At 39.8% G+C, this 21,447-nt stretch overlaps 1 protein-coding gene across 3 annotated transcripts; it reads left to right on the top strand.

Moving 5' to 3' along the window:
- Positions 1-8,434: 8,434 nt before the first annotated feature.
- On the top strand, positions 8,435-20,854 carry LOC123413003 (zinc transporter 10-like). 3 transcript variants are annotated; one of them, XM_045105950.1, is made up of 5 exons: positions 8,436-8,657; positions 8,849-8,931; positions 9,027-9,628; positions 19,871-19,957; positions 20,151-20,854. In XM_045105950.1, the coding sequence occupies exons 2-5, from the start codon at positions 8,877-8,879 to the stop codon at positions 20,457-20,459; spliced, it is 1,053 nt and encodes a 350-aa protein (XP_044961885.1). In that variant the 5' UTR covers positions 8,436-8,657; positions 8,849-8,876; the 3' UTR covers positions 20,460-20,854. The 3 variants fall into 3 exon arrangements, with proteins under 3 accessions (XP_044961886.1, XP_044961885.1, XP_044961884.1); XM_045105949.1 differs by having other exon boundaries at positions 8,439-8,657; positions 19,808-19,957; XM_045105951.1 differs by lacking the exon at positions 19,871-19,957 and having other exon boundaries at positions 8,435-8,657.
- The last annotated feature ends 593 nt before the right edge of the window (positions 20,855-21,447 follow it).

The raw sequence follows: 21,447 nt of genomic DNA, 5'->3' as shown, positions 1-21,447 counted from the left end.
GTCAATCGATCTCCCTCTCCTCGACTATCAGCTCCTAGCTCGTGGGGCGGGAGATACGGTGATTGGTGATAATAATGCTCACGCAATGCCATAGAATTATATAGGGGTTCACGTAGAAATGTCAACTCCCAGTGCTGCAATTTTCTGTATCTATAGTAGTATTATAAATTATAAACTGGAATGCCCTAGCTAGTTGGGTATCACTACTCTTTTATTACAAGCATCTTTTTTTCCTTTTTTTAACAGGTGTAAACAAAATGCCTCTTCCCCAGTTGCAGATGAACACGCAAATAATTCGTCGACCATAGTACAGTTAGCTAGACATCTAATTCACATTTTTGTAGGTCAACTGATGAACTAGCTAGGCACAATTCAATCTGGGAGACTTAATCAAGTTAACAAAGAGATGAACGTACAAAAGTGAGAGTAATCCAGCAGTAGCCGCACTTTTCTTGCCGTTATGCATGTAGATTGTCGAAGTATGTCATTTTTGTGCCCTAAGTTTTTGCATCATATATTCATGTAATCAATAATAAAAACAGTTTGGCTAAATCCCATTCGATCAGGACTTGGCTGTCTTAGTGGTGCTATACATACGTGGGATCTTAGATTGAGATCCGTGTAAAAAATGTTACAAGTTATGCCACTTGACTAAGACTCCGTTCAGACTCAGTCGACTAAGGCCTAGCCACAGCCAAATAAAACGACGCCGATAACCACCACACGTAACGGGTGAAAGCAAAACTCGACCGCATACCTCATGACCACAAATTATGCCACGTCACCATATGAATGCAGAAGTGACAAAACCGACGATGCCAACATGAATCTTTTTCGATTTTCAATTTTTAAAATGTTTTATCTCTTAAATAAAAAATCCGATTGAAAAACCGTTTTCACCATTAAATCCGCAGCGACAATATCTTCGAGACTAGATATCATGTTGATATGTTTCTATGACTTTTTTTAAAGTTGTCGTCTCTATTGCACATAAATTGACACAATGTTTACACTCAAATTACCATGATATGTTTCGTCTACTTCTTCTTCCTTGTTCAAAGTAAATTTTGGTATGTATAAAACAGGCAATTAAGAAACTAAAATCGTCATCGTGAATTACAAAAATTGTCCATGATCCATGAAATAGTTTTTACATGGTTCATAAGTGAAAATAAATATGTTGTCAATTAGTTTAACAATGCATGGTGAAAGACTTAAATTTGCATGAACCATAAACTAAAATTGTAATCATGTATTACTTAATTTTGCCATGATACATGCACTAATATATGCCATGGTTCATATAAAAAAACATCCACGGTCAAAAAACTAGAATTGACATGGTCAAAAATACTAAAATTGGGATGATCTATAAAATAAAATTGCCATGATCTGTAAATTAAAGTTTCCATGATGAATTACTAAATATTTCCATGATCTATCAATCATACTTACCATGGTTAATTACTAAAAATTACCAAGGTCAATTAATAGAATTTTCCATGAACGTACTTGAAAATACAATGGTAGCTTTAAATTTGGAAGAAAAGAATAACGAAACTTATCATGAAAAAAGTGTAGACTCTATGACAGCTATACTTTAACATCATGGCAACATTAGGCCCAAAAAAAATTATCGAAACATATCAATAGGGGATCTAGTGTTGTAGATTTCTTCGAGACAGACTTAATAATGAAAAGAGATTTATAATAAAAATAATTAAGAGACAAAACATTTTGAAGACCGAAAACCAAAAAGATTCTGCTGATCTCATCTGTATGATATGGCAAGATAGACGGTGGTTGATGCGTTTGGACCATGTTGCTTTGTGTCATACGTGTGGCACTTACATTTGTGTTTTTTCACATAGATTGAATCAAATCTTATCAATTCTATGAATATTTTTTGTTTGTTTATGAAGTGTCATAGACAGGTTTCTTGGGTGTCATCGACTCCTTTTCTCACCGAATTGAGTAACGGTCGACGAGTTCTAAAATAAGGGTCGTTGATAACCATCATACATGTGGTGAGAGCAACAACTGACCACACGATTTCCGGACCAAAAATTACGCCACGTCATTGCATGGAAGCAAATATGACAAAACTGATAATGTCAGCAGTAATCCTTTGAATTTTCAGTTTTTAAAATATTTTATATCTTAAGTAAAAAATCATATTAAAAAACCGTTTCCACAATTAAATCTGTCGCGATGTGATCTTCGAAACTAGATCTCGTGTCTAAATGTGATCTCGTGTCTAAATGTTTCAACGACTATTTGTTTTTACTTAGAGTTGTCATGTCTATTGCATATAAATTGCCATTATGTTTACCCTGAAGTTTCCATAATATGTTTGAGCTACTATTTCTTATACGTTTAAACTAAATTTGGACAGTTTAGAAAACGTGGAATTAGGCAACCAAACTTCCCATGGTGATTTATTAAAATTTGTCATGATCCAGGAAATAATTTTCACATGGTTCATGTTTAAAAAGAAATCCATCATCAATTACTTTTAAAATGCATGGTCGATGACATGATACATGCACTAAATATTTTCATGGTTCATACAAACAAATAATTTCTATCATAGAAAAACTAGAATTGTCATCGTAAAAAATATTAAAATTGTCACGATCTATAAAATAAAGTTATCATAATTTATAAACTAAATTTGCGTTGATGAATTACTAAGAATGGCCATCATCCATGAGTTAAATTTTCAATGGTTATTCCATGGTTAATTAATAAAATCTGCCATGAAAAGTAGTTAAAAATACAACAGTAATGTAAACTCTATGGAAACTACAATGTAAACATCATGGCAATTTTTGCCCCCCCCCCCCAAAAAAGTCAACGAAACTATCAATATGAGATCCAGTTTTGACGATCTGGTCGAGACATATTTAATGGTGAAAATGAATTTTTTATTGAATTTTTTATTTAAGAGGTAAAACATTTTAAGCCACAAAAATCAAAAAGATTTCGTTGATCTCGTTTGTACGATGTGGCAAGATGGGTGGTCATGGGGCCGTTTGAACCATGTTGTTTCGTGCCACACGTGTGGCTCTTATTATTTGAAAAATAAGTTACCTTCTTTGGCCCCACCACATAGATGGTTCAAAGGTTGTTCTTTTCTCTGAGTAATAACCTGTGATTTTCTAACGCTAATTGCATGCAACGTTGGCTTCGGTTTACATGCATATTGGATCAGGTTGGCTTTTAATTTACCATGAACAATGACGGAAATCACGAGGTTAAGATAGATTGATTACATATATCAAACTGTGACTGATGTGGAGAAAAGTGCGTGTGGGTAAGTCTACACCGTAATAATTTGGCCCACCAGATAAACAATTCATATTTTCTTATTAACGTGGGAATGTATAGGGAGTACATAATTAGTATATGTATGGACTTGAAGTTAAATAACAATTATCATTATTGCCTATAGGGAATATCTCCTACATTATTGTCAGTATTTTCACAATAATTGTACATAATACACATAATCACTTCCAACTTGGTTCCTCCCGAACAACTAGTTCTGGAAACACTGTTGAGTCCATCAAAGTAAATATTATAGGGTTGAATATCGCTAATACTAGCTTCTTTAAAAAAAATTGACACACAAATCTTTCAAGTAACTTTCTCTTGTTTACATGGTTATCGTTTTATCACCACTTTTTTTTTTTGTAAAAGTAGTCCTACAACAAGACTTGGCTAACTAAAAGAAAGAGAACAACGGACACTTAATTAATTTAGCCAGGCGGATAAAAACTTTATGCTAACTATCAAGATCTACTACCACTTGGATATACCACACATGCAAGCTACAACAAGCATAAGTAATCAAATTAATAAAGATGGATTCATAGTACTTACATTACGGCTATGATTATCCAGCCTTCTCTTTCTCACGTGTGTTCCTCAAGTTACATCAACTTCGCGGCAGAAAGATTACCAAAAGATACAAGATAAAAACCACAATAAAAAAAGAGCAAAGGAAATATTTTTGGTGCCTTTTGTTTTTGAAAACTAACTTAAAAGAGAAACAACAAAAAAACACTGAACAAAGCACAGTGTCGAAAACAAATGGAAAATAAACTACAAAAAAGCAAAGTGTTAGAGCAAGCCCGACACGATTGTTTCAAAGCTCTGGGCGAGCTGAAGTACAACCTCAATAAAAAAATATTACAAACAAATAGTCGCCACATCTAGATGTCGACCTAAAAATGGTCTCCCCAGGCTTAGACTTTTCAATATATATTAACCTCAAAAGCTCATTGTCGCAACAACTGGTAATATTACGGAGCCCACAAAAGGCTCAATGTGGTGAAGCGGAACGTCATTTCTTCGATGGTGTCTCTAAGATAGTTGGCAAGGTCAATCATGTCCTCGAGGAGCTCCCCAAGATCATAGGCGTCCCTATCTATAGCATACAGCCTAACTCCCTCATAGTCATCCTCAAGTTGCAGTTTAGGTTCACACGCAAGTTCTTCTTTGATTTTTGGCATGGTTGCGTCTCACTAGTAGAAAATAGGGCTTCAGTCCCGGTTCCTAAAGGTTTTAAGTCTCGGTTCTGCAACCGGGACTAAACAATCGAGACAAATGGCCGAAATTTTTAGTCTCAGTCGTGTTATGAACCGTGACTAAAAGTGCTCCATGTGATCCTTGTAGGACGTGAGGGTAGAAGGACATTTAGTCCCGATTGGTAACAAAAAACGAGACTAAAAGGCAGCCATGCGTCAGCAGCTGCTTGACGCTGGGTTTTTCTTTTTTGAAATGAGATGTTTAGGGGTTTCATATTTGATTTACCCTTTTCATTTTGTGTTTACCCTTCAATTCTTTTACATTTAAGATTTCATTTTATTTATGTTGTTCATTCAACTCAACACTAGATACTACATATAGCAACGAAGGGGCCATTAATTACACAACAACGCCATAAACATGCAGTGGGAGAAGACAGCTCTCTTTTTCCGTGCTTGATCGAACAACTCGACGCTACTACATATATAGAGAAAAGTGACCATTAATTACTCTTATTTATTCTTGGATACTGATCGGGACGCTGACCTTACAATAAGTCTGCACTAATATATAAATTTGTCTTTGCTCCTCTAGGGACCAATCGGTTGGCCATCTGGAGTGACTTCTTCCATCGTGAACCGTTCATCCTGACCCAACCTTTTCTTCGGGCCTCGTCTCCTTACAAAAGTTTGGCTCGATCCGGAGGGCTAAAAGAAGAAAGAAGCGTTAATATATGCACATACAAAACAATTAATGCATCTAGTCGGCACAGGCTTAATATATATATATATATATATATATATATATATATATATATATATGTATATATAGACACACACACACATCGCGAGACTTTGCAATAGTTAAGGCTCCAACACCGACGGAGCTGTCATCTTCTCCCTCCTCCATTCGATTACCGGAGCCGTCATCTCCTTCCTCCTCCATTCGATCGGTGTCGTTGAGATACGACAAGGTGATATCATCATCACCTCCATCACGGATTATATCCGCCAAAAACTCTTATTTTTCTAAGTCTCTGTTCATAGTTTCCTATAATTTGTTGACACCATCCATGAATAAATCAAAGTTGAACAAAACCATAGATTGAAATCTACTTCATCAACAAAACATGAAAATTATCAAGCACCCTTTGAAATCTACTTCGCATGAAAATTGTCAAGCACACTTTGAAATCTACTTCGCATGAAATTTTTTGCTTGGAGACTATCGATTAATTCATTACCAACCTGAAAAAACAAACATAAGATTGGGCTTGAATTGACTAATCAGTTGGTGCATTCTAAACCTGCCCTACTCACGATCGCCTCGATGAGGTCCTTGCAGGAATACTGTGCGGCTTTATCAAGCATCAATGAAGGTCCAACTCAAGATCAGTTCAAAGGGAAATATAATTGTGTGCTTGTATGGAAGGGATTTTCTTTGATATCCAACGATCAAACCATCCAATTGTTATTGAGATGGACTCAAGCATCGCGGTGGCGATGATTTCAAGTCGCGAACCAGACCGGTCAGTGTATCCCTCTCGCTGGTTGCAATTGGTGAAATCAAGTATCTATGAGTCTTAGACAAACTTGTATTACTCTTATATCTCGCACTCAAAATAAAGCTAGTAATAAGTTAGCTAGTTTTGGTAGACTACAAGGTCGAACCATGACTTGCGTTGGTTTGGGTACGGAGGACGTTTTGAAGTTGCTCCTTCATGATTATTATAAGGACTTGCAAATTGAGTAATACAATTATTATTCCCGCAAAAAAACATGAACATGAACAAAAAAAATCATATTTTAGAACATTTTACTATTTATGTCCAATTTATTGTTCATCCAGGAGCAAATGCTCCCTAGAGCTAAAACAATTTGCCTTGGGCGAGGAAGAAGGGAGGAGAGGGGTGGGAGGGAGGAGGGAGTATACCTGGCCGGCTAGAGCGGCGGCGGCGGTGCAGGGGTACGGCGACGTCGGGGCAGGGCAGGTGCGCGGGCAGCAGCGGCGTCGGGGCAGGGCGGCTCACGACAGGGAGCGTCGGGGCAGGGCAGGGCGCAGGCAGTAGCGGCGTCGGGGCAGGGTGGCTCAAGACGGGGAGATATGTTGGAGACGTATTAGTATGCTCTGCAACAAAGCAAGTGACGGTCGATCTCTCATTCCAAAGCCCAGCAATCATATGCGCCTTACAATCATGACGGAGCATTCTATTCTTCTGACATGTTCTTGTTACATCCATTCCGACGGTAGCCTGTATGCTGGAGTTGTTGGTTTCTGTTACATTGCTCTCCAAGGTGCTACTTGTTTGTGCTTTACTGGGCTTCTAGCATGCACACACTCAAAGACCCTTATGATTATTATTGCATCCTCTTTCTTCTGGTTGAACTTTGTGCAAAGTATATGTGTCCTGAGCCCCAACTTGCAGTCATAGTCGTTGTAGAGTTTTTCTGCATCGTCAAGTGTATCAAACTTCATGCCAACATATGGCGGTAGTGGTTTCAATGAGACCACTCCATCATCTGAATCAGCTTGCACTTCATCATCAGCATGCAACAAACCTTCTGAATCTTCACCACTACCACCAAAGTTGCCTTTGGCATAGCTCTCTTCCTTTTCTGCGCCAGCTTCCTGCAAACAGAGAGAAGCAAGAGGTGATTCAGAAACTACATTTTTTGCAAACAAGAAGTTATCAGAGAGAGAACATAGAGGTGTTTCTGAAACCACATTTTTTTTTTGCAAACAAGCAACATTCATTTTTTTCATCTTGATGGAATCAACAGTTCTTGTCTTGTTTCAGAAATAAAGTTATGAGTTCACTCAACAATTTCTGTCACGTTTTCAGTTACACAAATAGTGATCAACAAAGAGTTTGTCATGTTTTAGTTTCAGTTCATGGTGATCAACAAGTAACAAACATGAGAGAAATGCAACTAAAAATATAGGCCATGTTTCAGTTACACAAAAAGTAGGTTCGAAGGTTGGTTTGTACCACAAACAGGGAAAACAATAGTGTTTCGGGTTCAGAATTACACAAATAGGTTGTTTCTGCACACAAATATCAGGTTGTTTCTGCGCATGGTGATCAACAAGTAACAAACAGGTTGTTGATGCACATGGTGTTTCAATTACACAACTAACAATAGTGGTTCACGATCCACAACAAGAAGGTCTGTTTCTGTACATAGTGTTTTTCAGATTCAAAGACAGGTACTCACCGAACTCATGGCGGAAGCTTCTGGAAACACAACAGGAGGGTTGTGAACTAGGTCGAACCTCCATCTCGTGGCGGAATTCCCCGCCGTCGGTTGGAGCGGAGAACGATTGTCGCAGCTCTTCTCGAAGCAGGGCACCTCGGTGAGGTCGATTCGCGTCCGATCCAACCATCTCACCGGCGATATGGCGCGTCATGGTGTTGCAGGAGGGGGGGGGGCACGGCAGCTGATTTCCGTGGCCGCTAGCGACGGTGCCATGCTTGCCGCATGCGTGTCGGGGCCTGGCGGTCAGGAGCAGAGCAGTGTTTTAGAAACAGAGTGGTTGTTGCAGGAACCTGTTATTGGTTAGCCGATCTCTGGTTGTTAGATCAAACGGCTCACATGCCACCTATCCGACGGCTATCCGTGCGGGCCGTGAAAACTATTTTTCTCCTAGTCTATTGTTATACTGCCTTTATATTTTCTTTTATTTCTAGAAACCTTACAAAAAAAAATTCTATCAACAGCTCGGCTTAAAAGATGCCATAGGGCACAGCTACGCGTCGGAAAGTCAAAAGGCAAACACAGCAACTGTCGATGTGCAACGGCGTCGTCATTGTGTCGACATCCACACGCAAACGGTAAGAAAAGCGGAGAATCCAAGCCCGCGCCACGGCTCTCGTTTTCACGGCGTCACCCGGCGCGTCGGCCCTGGCCCACCCCCACGACGGCCCGCCGGGCGCCGACGGGGCGGGATGACAACATGCGGCGGGCCGATGTGGTAGAGAGAGAGAGAGAGAGGCAACAATCATGCGTGCGCCTAAAGCGTAAACTCCGCCCGCCTCTGGTCAATACGATACTACGAGGGTCCCGGGGGAAGAGAGGAAGACGACTGGATTGAGCGGAGCGGAGCGGCGGCCGGCGCTCCTCGAGGTGAGAAACCATCTTCCTGTTACGGCTCGTTGGCACGATCAGCTCTTGTTTATCCCCCCTGCTGCTTTTTCACTTGTGTGTTGTGTACTGCTTTCTCTCGTTTGCCTGAGCGGCCGCCGTCCGCTGGCCAAAATCCGTGTTGTTTCAGTTGATTCTAGGCTCTAGTTTGATCAGTGATTCCGTTGCTGTAGACCTGTAGTCGTTAATCGATCTCAGGAAATGGAGCCGTACATCGTCGCCCCCTACCTTCGGGATTACCTACACCGATTCGCAGGTACAATGGTACTTTTAGATGCCATGCCAACTGACTGATAGATTGGGGAGTGACACCGATTTGATGTATCTGAAGTATCTGATGATTGGTGGCAGCTTCGGTGTCCGCGGCGAGCTGCGACTATGGGGAGGCGGGTGTCGGCGATGACTGCCGCGACGAGGCGGCAGCGCTCAGGCTCAAGGTAGTCGCCGTGGCGGCCATCCTTGTCGCGGGAGCAGCCGGCGTCGCCATCCCGCTCGTCGGCCGGAGGTGGCGCGGCGGGGTTGCAGCCGGTGGGGGCCGGTCGACGTTCGTGCTCGCCAAGGCCTTCGCGGCGGGGGTGATCCTGGCCACGGGGCTCGTGCACATGATGCACGACGCCGAGGAGAAGTTCCAGGACCCTTGCCTCCAGGACTCGCTGTGGCGGCGGTTCCCCTTCGCGGGCTCCATCGCCATGCTCGCCAGCCTCGTGACACTCGTCGTCGACTTCCTCGGCACCCAGTTTTACGAGCACAAGCAGCGCGAGGCGGCCGCCGCCGCCGCCGCAACGAGCGCCCATGATGAGACGGCGGCGGCGCTGCTGGAGGACGGGAGGAATGCAGGGAGCGAGAAGCGTGAAGGACCGATGCACGACGGCCACGGCCACGGCCATGGCCATGGTCACGGGAACGAGGCAGAGGCTGGCCCGTCCCAAGCTCGGCAGGTGGTCGTTTCCCAGGTACGAACACAGCGTGGTTACCAAAGCATAATCGTAAGAACATCTTCAACAATCCGTATGTTCAATCGTTGGTATAAGTGTCCACATCATCAACCAACAGCACATCATACAAGCTCTTCAATAAAGTATATGTTAACTGTATGTAAAATACTAAGTGGGTCAATTAAATGTTAAAGAAATAACCATGTTTGCTTCGGAGCTTGTGCATGAACCGTTGCTTCAAGTTAATACGGTTTCATGTTCTCTCTTCTTTTATTATGTATCATGTCATCAAAATCATCTATGTGACAATTTTACCAACGATGATTATATAACCATTGGAGATGTCCTAATGAACTCATATACTAGCGGTCTAGCATCACTTGCTTAGTTGCTAAACAAGTTTTTCTAAGATGAACGAACTTGGACAAATGCTACCATTAAAGAAGCAGCATGCATATATATACTCTTGGTGCAACTTTTTTAATAGGCAGCATATCTGAAGCTCTGAACAGACGGGGCTCGATTTGCCAACGATTATGTTTGATACTAAAATTATTTATACTTTCACACAGCTCGTTGTATCTTTTCTATGGGGTTATAAAATGGTACAACCTGTGTCCAAAATTTACTGTCGCTGAAAGGAGTGTATCAAGGCGTGTTTCAGCCGTATAGCTGAAAGGAGTGTATCTAGACACGTTTCAGTGTGTAGTACACTCATTTCAGCGTCATCTTAGCCATCCAAATCATTTCTAATGGCATGAAACTAAGTGGACTATCAAAAATTGTGTTTTTTGATTACACATTTAGTTATCCTTCGTGACTCTTTTCAAATTATTTGGAAAAATTGCATACTCAGAATATTCAATTCTGAGCCCGGGCTCATCTGCACCAGGTCAAAAGAAAGTTCATAAAAAATTCAAAAAATTCCAAAAAATTTCCGTAAGGTATGTGATTGGTGTGTGAGGTGTTCCAAATTTCAGATCATTTTAACATTTGAGTTGCTCTCAACAACAAAAAAACTGGGTCAGAACAGTATGCAAACAGTATTTTTTTTCACAGACCCCAAATTTGTCTTTTTTACCGAGAGTTACTCGGATGTCCAAGTAATCTGAAATTCTGAGAGAACATCACGCATCAAATTATCTACCATGACAAAAAAAGGATTTCTTGAATTTTTCTAGTACTTATTTTGAATTTCTTTATTCAGCGTGGTTGTGAGTCTGGGAGCCAAAACGCCTCACTCATACTCTAACTATATTCATCATTACATAGTTACTATTCTAGTGTTGCTAACCTTATTTGTTGCTCCAAACGATTAATTGTGAAAAAAATGCAAGTTATGCGAAGTTAGATATATAAGAAAAGGCCGAGGGTATCCTATTAGTACGAGATGTAGTTTATATAATGATATATAACACTCTCTCGTTTTTTACTCTGCATACTAGGTCTCCTTAATTAGGACAAGCATTTGAACCAACTGACTGACAATTACTCTATTAATATGTACTTTATGTGGAAAAGATTATGTCATTAATTTGTATTCCAAAGTTTCATGTCACAAAAGTTACTGAGTATAGTTATTGGTCAAAGTTAGCATTACATACCTGTGATGCAACTACCTCTAGCATAAGTGTAAGCACCATTTATGCCAATGAGATTGACCTTACCATGCAATGGGACGTTTTTGCCAATGCCAATGCATACATTCAAGACTTCCTAACATCTCAAGAAACCCATGCCTACTAGTTGATTTGAAATAGGACTTGCAATCTTCATTGTTAAGGCTTCACAAATGATCTCCACCAAAGATTTCAATCATCCCTGCACGAACTTTTCGAAGCACTCAATTGCAGACCTGCCACCAATATTAATGTAGTCACCAACCATGTCCTTAGCGTACCATACATACAGTGGTAATGAACTCATATGCTATCACTTCCTTGGTTGCTTAACACGATTACTATAGAAGAAGTAGAACATACTTAGAAAAATGCTGTGTATAGAAGAATGAACTTAGAAAAATATTGTTAACATGCATTAAAGAAGCGACATATACTCTAGGTGCAACGCAACACTTCTGTTAAGATATATTTGAAGTTCTAAACTAACACACCTAGATGCCTAGATTTACCGATGATTGTGTTTAATTTGATATTAAATTTCTAATATAAAAGTTATTGTACCAATATAAATAAAAGTACAAGTTAGTCCTTTATATAGAAGCCACCCAAATGATCTAATAAAAGTACAAGTACAAGTTATTTTTTTACTTGGGTTGTTGGGTAATCTGAGCAGAAAAAGTGGAGGAGAATAGCTGAAACGACAGCTCTATTAATTAGTGATTGATTGCTGATTTTCATTCAGTTTACGATGGAAAAACTGGCTTGGAAGAGTTCTCGGTCCAATTTTTTTGCCTCCACAAATCGCTGCTCCACCTTAGGTGACTAATGCACTACGACTGAGGGAGTATGCTTTGTTGTATACAATTATATATTAGTCCACTAAGTCGAATTTTCACCTCCGAATAATATTGAAATATCTATGTCTTGGTGTAGCTTCTTTCTAGTTGATCAAATAATAAAACGTAGTCAAATCTGTTATTCTTTGGGGCCAAATAAAGTCGTTCCATAATTTTCCTTTCTTGCACAGCCACATGCTGTCGGATGTGTTTGGTTTGTGGCAGTCATCTTGTCAAGAAAAATATGGTACTCTTTGTTCAGTGTGACAATTATTTATGGACCACACTTGCTCTGCTTGTGTCTCATGCACGTGGCGTATATTGACTTTATTGTCATTTAGTCAAATAGTTTTTGTATATCAAGGTGCTATAGTATATTTTTTAAGGACGTGTAGCGAATTTAGGTGATACAATTTAGAAACACTAATCATGAACCCATGTGCATACATGCGCTAGGAAATTCATAAATATTGCCAACCCACTGATGGCAATTTGTAGCAATATAGTAGTTTGGATGGAGCTTGCTCAATAACAGTAGTTCCATTTCTGTTTACCATTGCGTTCATACGATCACAGTAACTTATGTGGTAAATGTTTGAAGAATAATCAAAACAGTAAACTTAGGAAAAATCAAGCGCCTCACAAATAATTAACCTATCATAATATCCTAACTGTAATGCATTGCCCCACTGCCCTTACTCAATCCTTGCCTCCGATGAATTTATGTACACCATCAAAATTTTATAGTTCAAATCTTACCGTGTTTGGAGATGTTGATCCATATCATATGACATACCAATCATGTCCTTTTTTTCTATTCTTAAGTTATCTAATTCCCGAGGTCCAAAGAGGCTCTGTATTTGAAAATTCAATACATATGAGCTGCATTGAAAATCACACATGGAAATGCAATTAAAATATGTGATGTGAACTAAATCTCAGGTATGCTATGAAGCTTTATTTAAGTCATTTGTTTCCACGTGCGCCACCGTATTGGTACAAGGGTTGCATGGATGCCCATATTGCTATAGGTCAAGAATAGTGTTTTGTATCCCTTGCAAATTGTTCATAAATATGATAAATTAATTAGCATCCACACATGGTGTAGAAGGAAACATGCAAATGACATCTTTATATGTCTATTGTTGGAAAAAGTGAGGTAGTTATAGACACGGTAAACCATGTTTCCTTGGCCTACCTTGTTTTCTTGGTATATTGGTCCAACTATCATATACAATATCTGTTTGTTGTTATAAAGCTGAAGAACTCATTTTTCCACCAAAATAACATCTGGAACCAAATGATTAATGTATCAGGTAAGCTAAGCTGGTAAATCCGTCTTAGCATTGGATATATTATTCACGATATATATTTGTGCACATACATATGAATAGGTGAAAGGAAGATGTATTCGTGGTAAAAGTAATTACACTCATACACATTAAAGAAATCTTGTGAGGACCCAACAATTTAGTATATAAGCTCAGGGGAGGTACCTCTTTCTAAGCTATAATTGCAGGCAAAAAATGTGCTCTTTACGAAGCTGCAGGTAGTCCATGTAGCTCCACGGAGTGATATAAGGGAGAGTGTGCAGATGTTCTTCTCTAAGACTGTCTTTTTAGGTGTCAACGCTAAGCCTCAGGAAGAGCATTGGTTGTAGAAGAGGTACAAAACGAACAACAGCCTTTAACTACAGTGAAAATAATTATAATCAGGAGGGAACACTTTTGACAGTATATCTTCTAAAACAACACACTTGCAAAATGAAAACAATACACATTGATTGCAATGCTTCATGCATATAAAAATGTAATACTTCATATGATTTTCCTGTAAATTCATGTGCGTCGATAAGAGTATAACCGAACATATACAAAAAGCCTAAAAGGTTCCTAGTTAACTTATAAAATAATAAATCTAGTGGATTGGAAACTAAACCTTGTACTCAAACAATGAAGCATCTGTAGGAAAGACTAGTAGATCTCAGTCGATATATTCTCTACCAGGACAGATACAAATTTAAATGAGTACATAAAATGTAACAAAAGAGGATCATACCAGTGAAGTAACAGCTATATATCAAAATCAAACACCAGCTAAATCAGGTCTTGACGGCATGGACATTGATGGGGTACTTGTTCTTTACGGAAGACTGCAGAGGAGTTGTGCGCTTAGGAGAGGACCGTTCAGGACGTCGTATGCTCTTTTCATCAAGCGGCTGCAATGGGACAATATGTAAATTTCCTTGTTTTTTGTAGGATTAACATGGTCTTGAAAATAGCCTCTAATATATTGATTCTAATTGCTAGTTTAATGTGTCATCTACAAATCTAAATATGGTCCAAATTAATTGCCCCTGCCTTCTAACAGGAAGTAAGAGTTCAACATGGTCTTTTCACAAACAAAAGAACAAATAAAGAGCTCATAACATTAGACTTGCCAGTAAAGCTTGCACGACGATATACGAGGAAATAAAAGTCACGACATGTGAAGTTAGTTTTGTCTCTTTTTGATACATATATTAATTCATTGGTTGTTTTTATGCCATTATTTTCACTCGTACATGTGATACTACTGGCGCACTTTTACATGATAATTGTTCTTGCCAAATTCCAAAGTATAACAAGGTTATAATCAATAACCTGGAAATATTGGATCCATAGTTCAATATTCAGATAGACTTTTCCTTAATTATATTGAAATATTTTATAACAATTGTGACGTTTGTATAAGCAATTAGTGAAATTTAATAAAGAATATGATGCGTCTTGGGAGGCGTTCATCCGCTGCCGCCACTCACTCCCCAGATCAACCCTCATCCTCGCTCTTGGAGATTCCTTCTCCACACCCCGCACTGTCTAAAGCTCCCTTCGTTGTTCCTTCGGCTATGGCGGGTGACACGCTAGATCCGATTGTCCCCACAACTGATATGCTTGCTCCGATGACTTCTTGTGGGGCCACCATGAGACACTGATAGGCTTAATGGCTCGGCATGGGTCGTCCCCGCAACCCATCTGCTTGCTCCTCCGTAGCATGGAGGTGAGCGTCATGCCTCGGCATGGCCTTGGCCAGGAGGGTCGTGGCTAGAATCCGTTTGCTAGGGCGTATGGCCTGTTGCGGTGTGTAGATGGCCTGTTGTAGTGTGCCAATGATCGCCCATGGTCGTCCTCCGTTGACGCATTGGGTAGGGTGGCTACGGCCCGGTGGATTGTGGCCATTTCCCCTCTGTGAGTGTCCTTGATCTAGCTCTGTATCTCGTAAGGGCTTCGTTGCGAGATGCATTCAAAAAGCTTGTTTGTAGGTTTTGTCGGTTGTCACTCCTGTTAGTTTGCCTTTGTCGGTGAAATGCAATCTACGGATGATAGCTTGACGTAGAGAATATGGTTGTGCAGTGGCATCAGCGGAATGATCTAGTTTATGTAGCTGCTGAGATCACAGGAAGTGCTGGCGGCAACACATGATTGACTTTGATTTGATGGTGCTTCTCGAGTATCTAGTATGATTCACCGGTTTTAAATCCTAGGAATGAACAAAGTTGGTTTTACCTGGCAATGACGATATTTTAGTGTCGTTATCTTGTTCAAGGCATTGCTCCGAATGCTCAGACTTGTTCTTCTTGGTGTTAACCTGGAAACCTTGCCTTTGGTGGTTGGATCCGGTGACGGCGGCGTTTGAGTGTCGTTTCCTTCATAAAGGCGATGTTGTTGAAGAACTTTTCTCACTATCCATGTAGTGTGAAAAGTTGGTACAGATATGATTGTTGATGTAGTTTGTCGATCATTGATCATTTATTTATTTTTTGCCTTGCTTAGGCATGACGTTTGTTTTATATGACTTTGTTGTTTGCCGGTGGGTTTATGTGTGTTGGTTCTAGCTTTGTATCCTAGCTATGTGGAGGTCGGATGTGCATTCATTGTGTTTGTATCCCCTTGATGCTTCATTTTTAGTGAATAAAATTCACCCTTTATAAAAAAATAAAGAACATTAGTAATTAGGGCCTAGATCATTTGAATTTATCAAATTCTTGGTTCATATTGTTAATAATATATACTCCCATCTGTAACCTTGTTACTCTCTGCATGTATTCTGCATAGTTTTTGGTAGAAGACAATCATTGCTACAGAACTACCGCTTCTAACATTTTTTATGGATATTAATTTTTAATTTTAATTGATTTTACTTCCTATGAGGTGCATCTCAGAAAATTATATTTACTGTACCTACATACATAGTAACTTTTTTTGGATAGAAGGCATTACGCCCAAATTAAAATAGCAATTCCACAAATGGCAAATTCATAGTACTTAAAAATAGCTTACAACAAGCAGGCAAGCAAAACAAATAAGAGAAATTCTGCTTGAAATGTTGAGGTTGTAATTCACCGCAGTGGCAAACACTTGCGGCGCGGGGGAGGGGGGGTTGGGGGAGTTCGTTGGAGGGGAACTACCAGGAAGGTCGTAGCCTTGCCTACTCTTAATTGGCCAAGCAAGGTCACCATGCCGTCTGGCTTTGCCTTTTGAAGAGGGCCACCCTGCCAAGCAAGGTCACTATGCCGTCTGGCTTTGCCTTTGAAGAGGGCCACGCTTCCTCTCTCACTAGTTCGCACATCTCACATCATTGCCAGGCAGAGAGGTTCACCCGAGAGCCCACATGAGCAATTCCGGTCAAACTTCCATGTAAGGAAACTAAGCTCACTACAAGCACTGGTGTCGTGCATACAAGACACAAGCTAAAGAATGGACCACAAACAAAAAATATGGCACAAAGTGGACAACAACACTGGCGCAACATATCAAGGCCTCTTGAAATACCATACTCTCACTACCAGTGACACACCAGTTAGTCGCAAAGGGTAACCTCTATCCCCTCTCTCTAACTCAGGGTGTTTCCATACCAGCAAACAAGAGATACAAGGTATAGACGAGGACACGTAATCGGGATGCGCCACGTGAATTCATGATCGTCGACCATCCGAGCAAACCGTTAGCCCAAAAGCAAAGGGATTGTATGGGGAAGGTGACCTGGATGAAGCCTCCAAGGAATGAGCCAACATAGTGTTGTCCTTTTCATGTCCCCAGCCCCGCCACCACCTAAAGGTCTCTCTCCATCCCCATCCCCATCCCCGGTCATCATCCTCCTCAACCAGTATACTACATTCAGTGGCCTCTAGGGCATCAACTTCCTTATCCGGTGGACGGGGAATTACAACGTGGTACAAATGGGTTAGTGCTATTCATATCTGATGCAAGAGTCGATGTGGAGCCTAGCATGACACATGCTTGCCAACATCTCAAATCCATGTGTAGCCAAGGTCATGGGCTAGCACCCTCGACTGCAACCCCCCAAAAGTCGATGTTGTTTCTTCGTCTGGGCTGCTGCTCCCAATGTATATACCCGACTTCTTGAGGCACACGCTTCATTGGCATGACGGATTGCCTAATGACAACCTTTTTGCAACAACAAGAGGGGAAAGAAGGGGGAGGGTGGCTACAAGCTAGGGTAAGGTTCTCCCTCAACTCGCCTCCAAGGTTGTGACTCGAAGGCCAGGTGGAGGTTGAGCAATAAGACCCAAATACTCAATTACACTTGTTCTAGTTCATGGCAGTCATATTTACCATAGATCTCTATTTATACGTGATATATATGTGTTTGATTTGAGTTTTTGCACCCAGGTTTTCCCAACCAAAAGTTGGTTGGCCACAATTTTGGTGAAGCTTTTGCTTACCCATGAGTTGGCCAACATTGTGAAAACTGAATAAGGGTAGAAAAAGGAATTGGCATGTCAAAAATTTGGCCACCATCCAAACAATAACCATTTCTGTGGAGATGAACAAACATCTGGTAAAGCACATCTTGGCTAAAGTAGAAACAAAACAATACTCTAAATCCTTACCGTATATACATTTTCTTATGTGAATGAATATATTGGCTTACTTTCCTACGAACATACATGAACATATAATAGAAAATTAGTTATCTATATGAAATGTGCATGGAGCTACAGTTACATAGATGTTTTGAGTTGTAAGTCTCCCAAGTATATATGTATTTTCATGCATAGCGTATACTTATTTGTTGAATGTATTGCTGATTTTCAAGCTTCTCGAGCCAGGGATTTGAGTTACAGGCATATAATTATATAAAGATAGAGTTATGACTTTAGTTAGGCTGATTGGATGTACATTTATAATTACATATGTTTGCTGGTTGTATACCATTAGAATGTAGATACACCAAGTCAATTTTCCTGCATATAATATGGAAATTTCTATGTCTTGATGCAATTTACTTTGTAGTTGATCACATTAAAATTTGTTACATATAGTCATATATTAGTTCTATAGGTCTAACAAAGGAATTTCATAATTTTCATTTCTTAGACAACCACACACTGTCGTCGATGGTGTTTATAAGTTAACGTTTGTTGCAGATTGGTCAAGAAAGCTCACATTTGTTAGTTTGCTAATCATTATATATTTCTTGCCACACTTTCATAAACTTTTACTTATTTTATCTATATTTGGTCAATTAAATGTGTGATGTCAAAGGTGTTATATTTTTTTCATGATATATGTAGTTGATTTTCTTTAAACCTAGTCTGATACAACCTCTCAACCGGTGGGTATACTGTTGGTGGTCTTCCTAGAAATTATGTGCTTCGCACGAATGCATCCTAGAAGCTACGTCCCTAAAATAAATCTAGTTTGGTCCATTACCTTTGAATCTAAATATTGTTCTCCCTTTTATCATGGATGCCTCTTTTGTATTCGACTCTTTTTAGTGCATTTAATACAAGAAATCTAAGGTGTATCCATTCTAATTCTTCACATTTTATACTACCAAATGGTTCAAACTGTCATTGCGTTCTAGCAGGAAACAAGAATTTAATATGTACTCAATAGCAAAAGAATAAATAAATAGATCGCCACATTAACACTCAAAAGTCATGACACGTAAAGTTAGCACTGCATTTGTTTGATACTTATATTAGTTCATTGATTTTTCTCTGACATGATTTACACTAATACATATGATGCTATATTGTGAGTGCCCTTTTACTTAACACTTGTTTTATAAAATTTGAAGTGCAATTTGTCAACCTGGAATACAATGGATCAATAGTTGAACATACAAATATATTTTGCCCTATGTTATGACATCTAAAAATTGTGAGAATTGATTGAGGAATTAATACAATTAAACAATACTGTGATTAATTAAGGGTCTTGATCTTTTGAATTTTCCAATTATTTACTTTTATTGTTAGTTATACATCTAAAACCTCGTTAGTTTATGCATATTCTGCTCATATTTTTGGGTGGAAAACCATGTATAAAACTCCAGTCCTAACCTTTTGAAAAGATATATAGTATAACTCGTGATCTAAAATTGGTTTTACATCATATGAGAGTGGTATCTCTTGGAAGATCTTATCAATCTATAGTAGTTGCATTTACCGTATGTGATCTCTGTTTATACATGACAAATCGTGGCCACTATATTCTAGAACAAACATATGAAATAAATATTTGTTGATGTGCATGATTGTAATGGCTTATTTTCCTATGGTTTTACTACTATAGAAAATATTAGAAATGTAAATGAAAATATGAACATATTAGTTAGATATATGAAATGTGCATGGAATTAAAGTTGCATAGATGTTTTGAGTTGTAAATTTCACGGACATATAGATGCTTAATTTATAGTATTTACTGCATGTATTTCCGACCTTCAAGATTCTAGAGTTGGGGATTGTATCACACTCGGTGATCATCGGGCTATCGCTGGGTGTTTCGCAGAGCCCATGCACTATCAAGCCTTTGGTTGCTGCCCTCTCCTTCCACCAGTTCTTCGAGGGTTTCGCGCTAGGCGACTGCATTTCCCAGGTTAAATAACGGTCTCCACTTTTCCATAATCGTGATTAGTGTGTGTGGCATTTTGGAGAATGAAAAGAAATGATTCTTGCAACCTTTGTATATCATAGTTAACATGCACTTCCTCAGCGAAGAATAGTGCATGTTTGTTATGTAACGGTTCCTACTTGAAGCAAGTTGTGTCATGAACAAATCAATAATGCAGGCCCGTCTGAAGGATCTATCTACGCTCTTGATGGCATTATTCTTTGCCATCACTACACCCACGGGGATCGCGGTGGGGGCGGCCATGGCTTCATTCTATGACCCATACAGCCCCAGGGCATTGGTGGTGGAGGGTGTTCTTGATTCCATGTCGGCTGGTATACTGATCTATATGGCACTTGTGGATCTCATCGCGGCTGATTTCCTTGGCCAGAGGATGAGCAGCAGCCCGGCCAGGCTGCAGGCTGGCGCATACGTTGCCTTGTTTCTTGGGGCCATAGCCATGGCATCCCTTGCCATCTGGACTTAGTTGAAATGAATAAAAATGAAACCACATTTTCACAAAGATAGTAAAAATAAGATGATGATTTGGAGAAGCTGGACGCACGCATGGAGTTTGATGCACATAGAATCGTTGTTACCCCTTGCTCCTCTATAGTCCCTGAAGAAGAGGGGAAGCTGCTTTTATCGTTGGTTCTATTGTTTCCTATTATTGACATGGTAGCGGTGGGATGTAAAGGTGCCTTCGTTGGTAATGAACAACAAAATCCCTCTTCATTATATATATATATGTACTATGATGGATGAAGATCCAAGAGATGAAATAATTCGGAAGCGAATGAGCTCGAGGAACTTAATTGGTTTTGTCGATACAATGCCGTCTCTCATATTTTAAATTATTAGGTTCTCATATTTTAATGCTTATCTCTACAGTGTTCGGCACGCATGCAATTCACTGCCTCCTCATGCATTTTTTTCATTTTAAGAACATCAAAATTTCCTTCCAAAAACAGTAAATCTGTATTTGCCCCTATATTATCCAAGTGGCCCGAGTGTTCCTACGAAACAAGACATTAATCGTAGTTTTGTATTCTTTTTGTACATTTGTACATTGTGGCACATGCAGTTTCTATACTGTTCAGCATCCCCCTCGTGGCATTTCGTAACAAAATGTACCATGTGTCCAACTTACATATGGTAATATACATACAATGTTAAACAAAAAGGTAATGCGCCCATAAACTTGGGATCGAAGGTGCCCCGTGGACCCTAGGATATCATGTACATGAGAGGATTAAGGTAATGATGTGTGTCGTCTTCTTCCAAAGGATGTACTTCTAGTTCTTGTGCTTGCCCACCGGCCCACCCACGCGATGTTATGAAGACCTTCGACATGAGGTAAGTCCAAAAGCTTCCACTTGATGGCTCAAGCACTAGTGGGGACGGGGCCTTTAGCCCCGGCTCGTAAGGGGCTTTAGTCCGGTTCACCAACCGGCACTAAAGGGGCGGGACTAAAG

This window comes from Hordeum vulgare, chromosome 7H (genome assembly GCF_904849725.1).
Source record: "Hordeum vulgare subsp. vulgare chromosome 7H, MorexV3_pseudomolecules_assembly, whole genome shotgun sequence".
Lineage (NCBI taxonomy): Eukaryota > Viridiplantae > Streptophyta > Magnoliopsida > Poales > Poaceae > Hordeum > Hordeum vulgare.
Note: the sequence above shows the minus strand (reverse complement) of the source record. Positions and strands in the feature narration are given on the sequence as shown.

Excerpts from the sequence above, each read along its gene's own strand:
- LOC123413003 (XM_045105949.1), top strand. The coding sequence starts at position 8,877 with ATGGAGCCGTACATCGTCGCCCCCTACCTTCGGGATTACCTACACCGA. Across the intron at positions 8,932-9,026 it reads TTACCTACACCGATTCGCAG|CTTCGGTGTCCGCGGCGAGC; the intron begins GTACAATGGTAC and ends GATTGGTGGCAG. Across the intron at positions 19,958-20,150 it reads TAGGCGACTGCATTTCCCAG|GCCCGTCTGAAGGATCTATC; the intron begins GTTAAATAACGG and ends TCAATAATGCAG.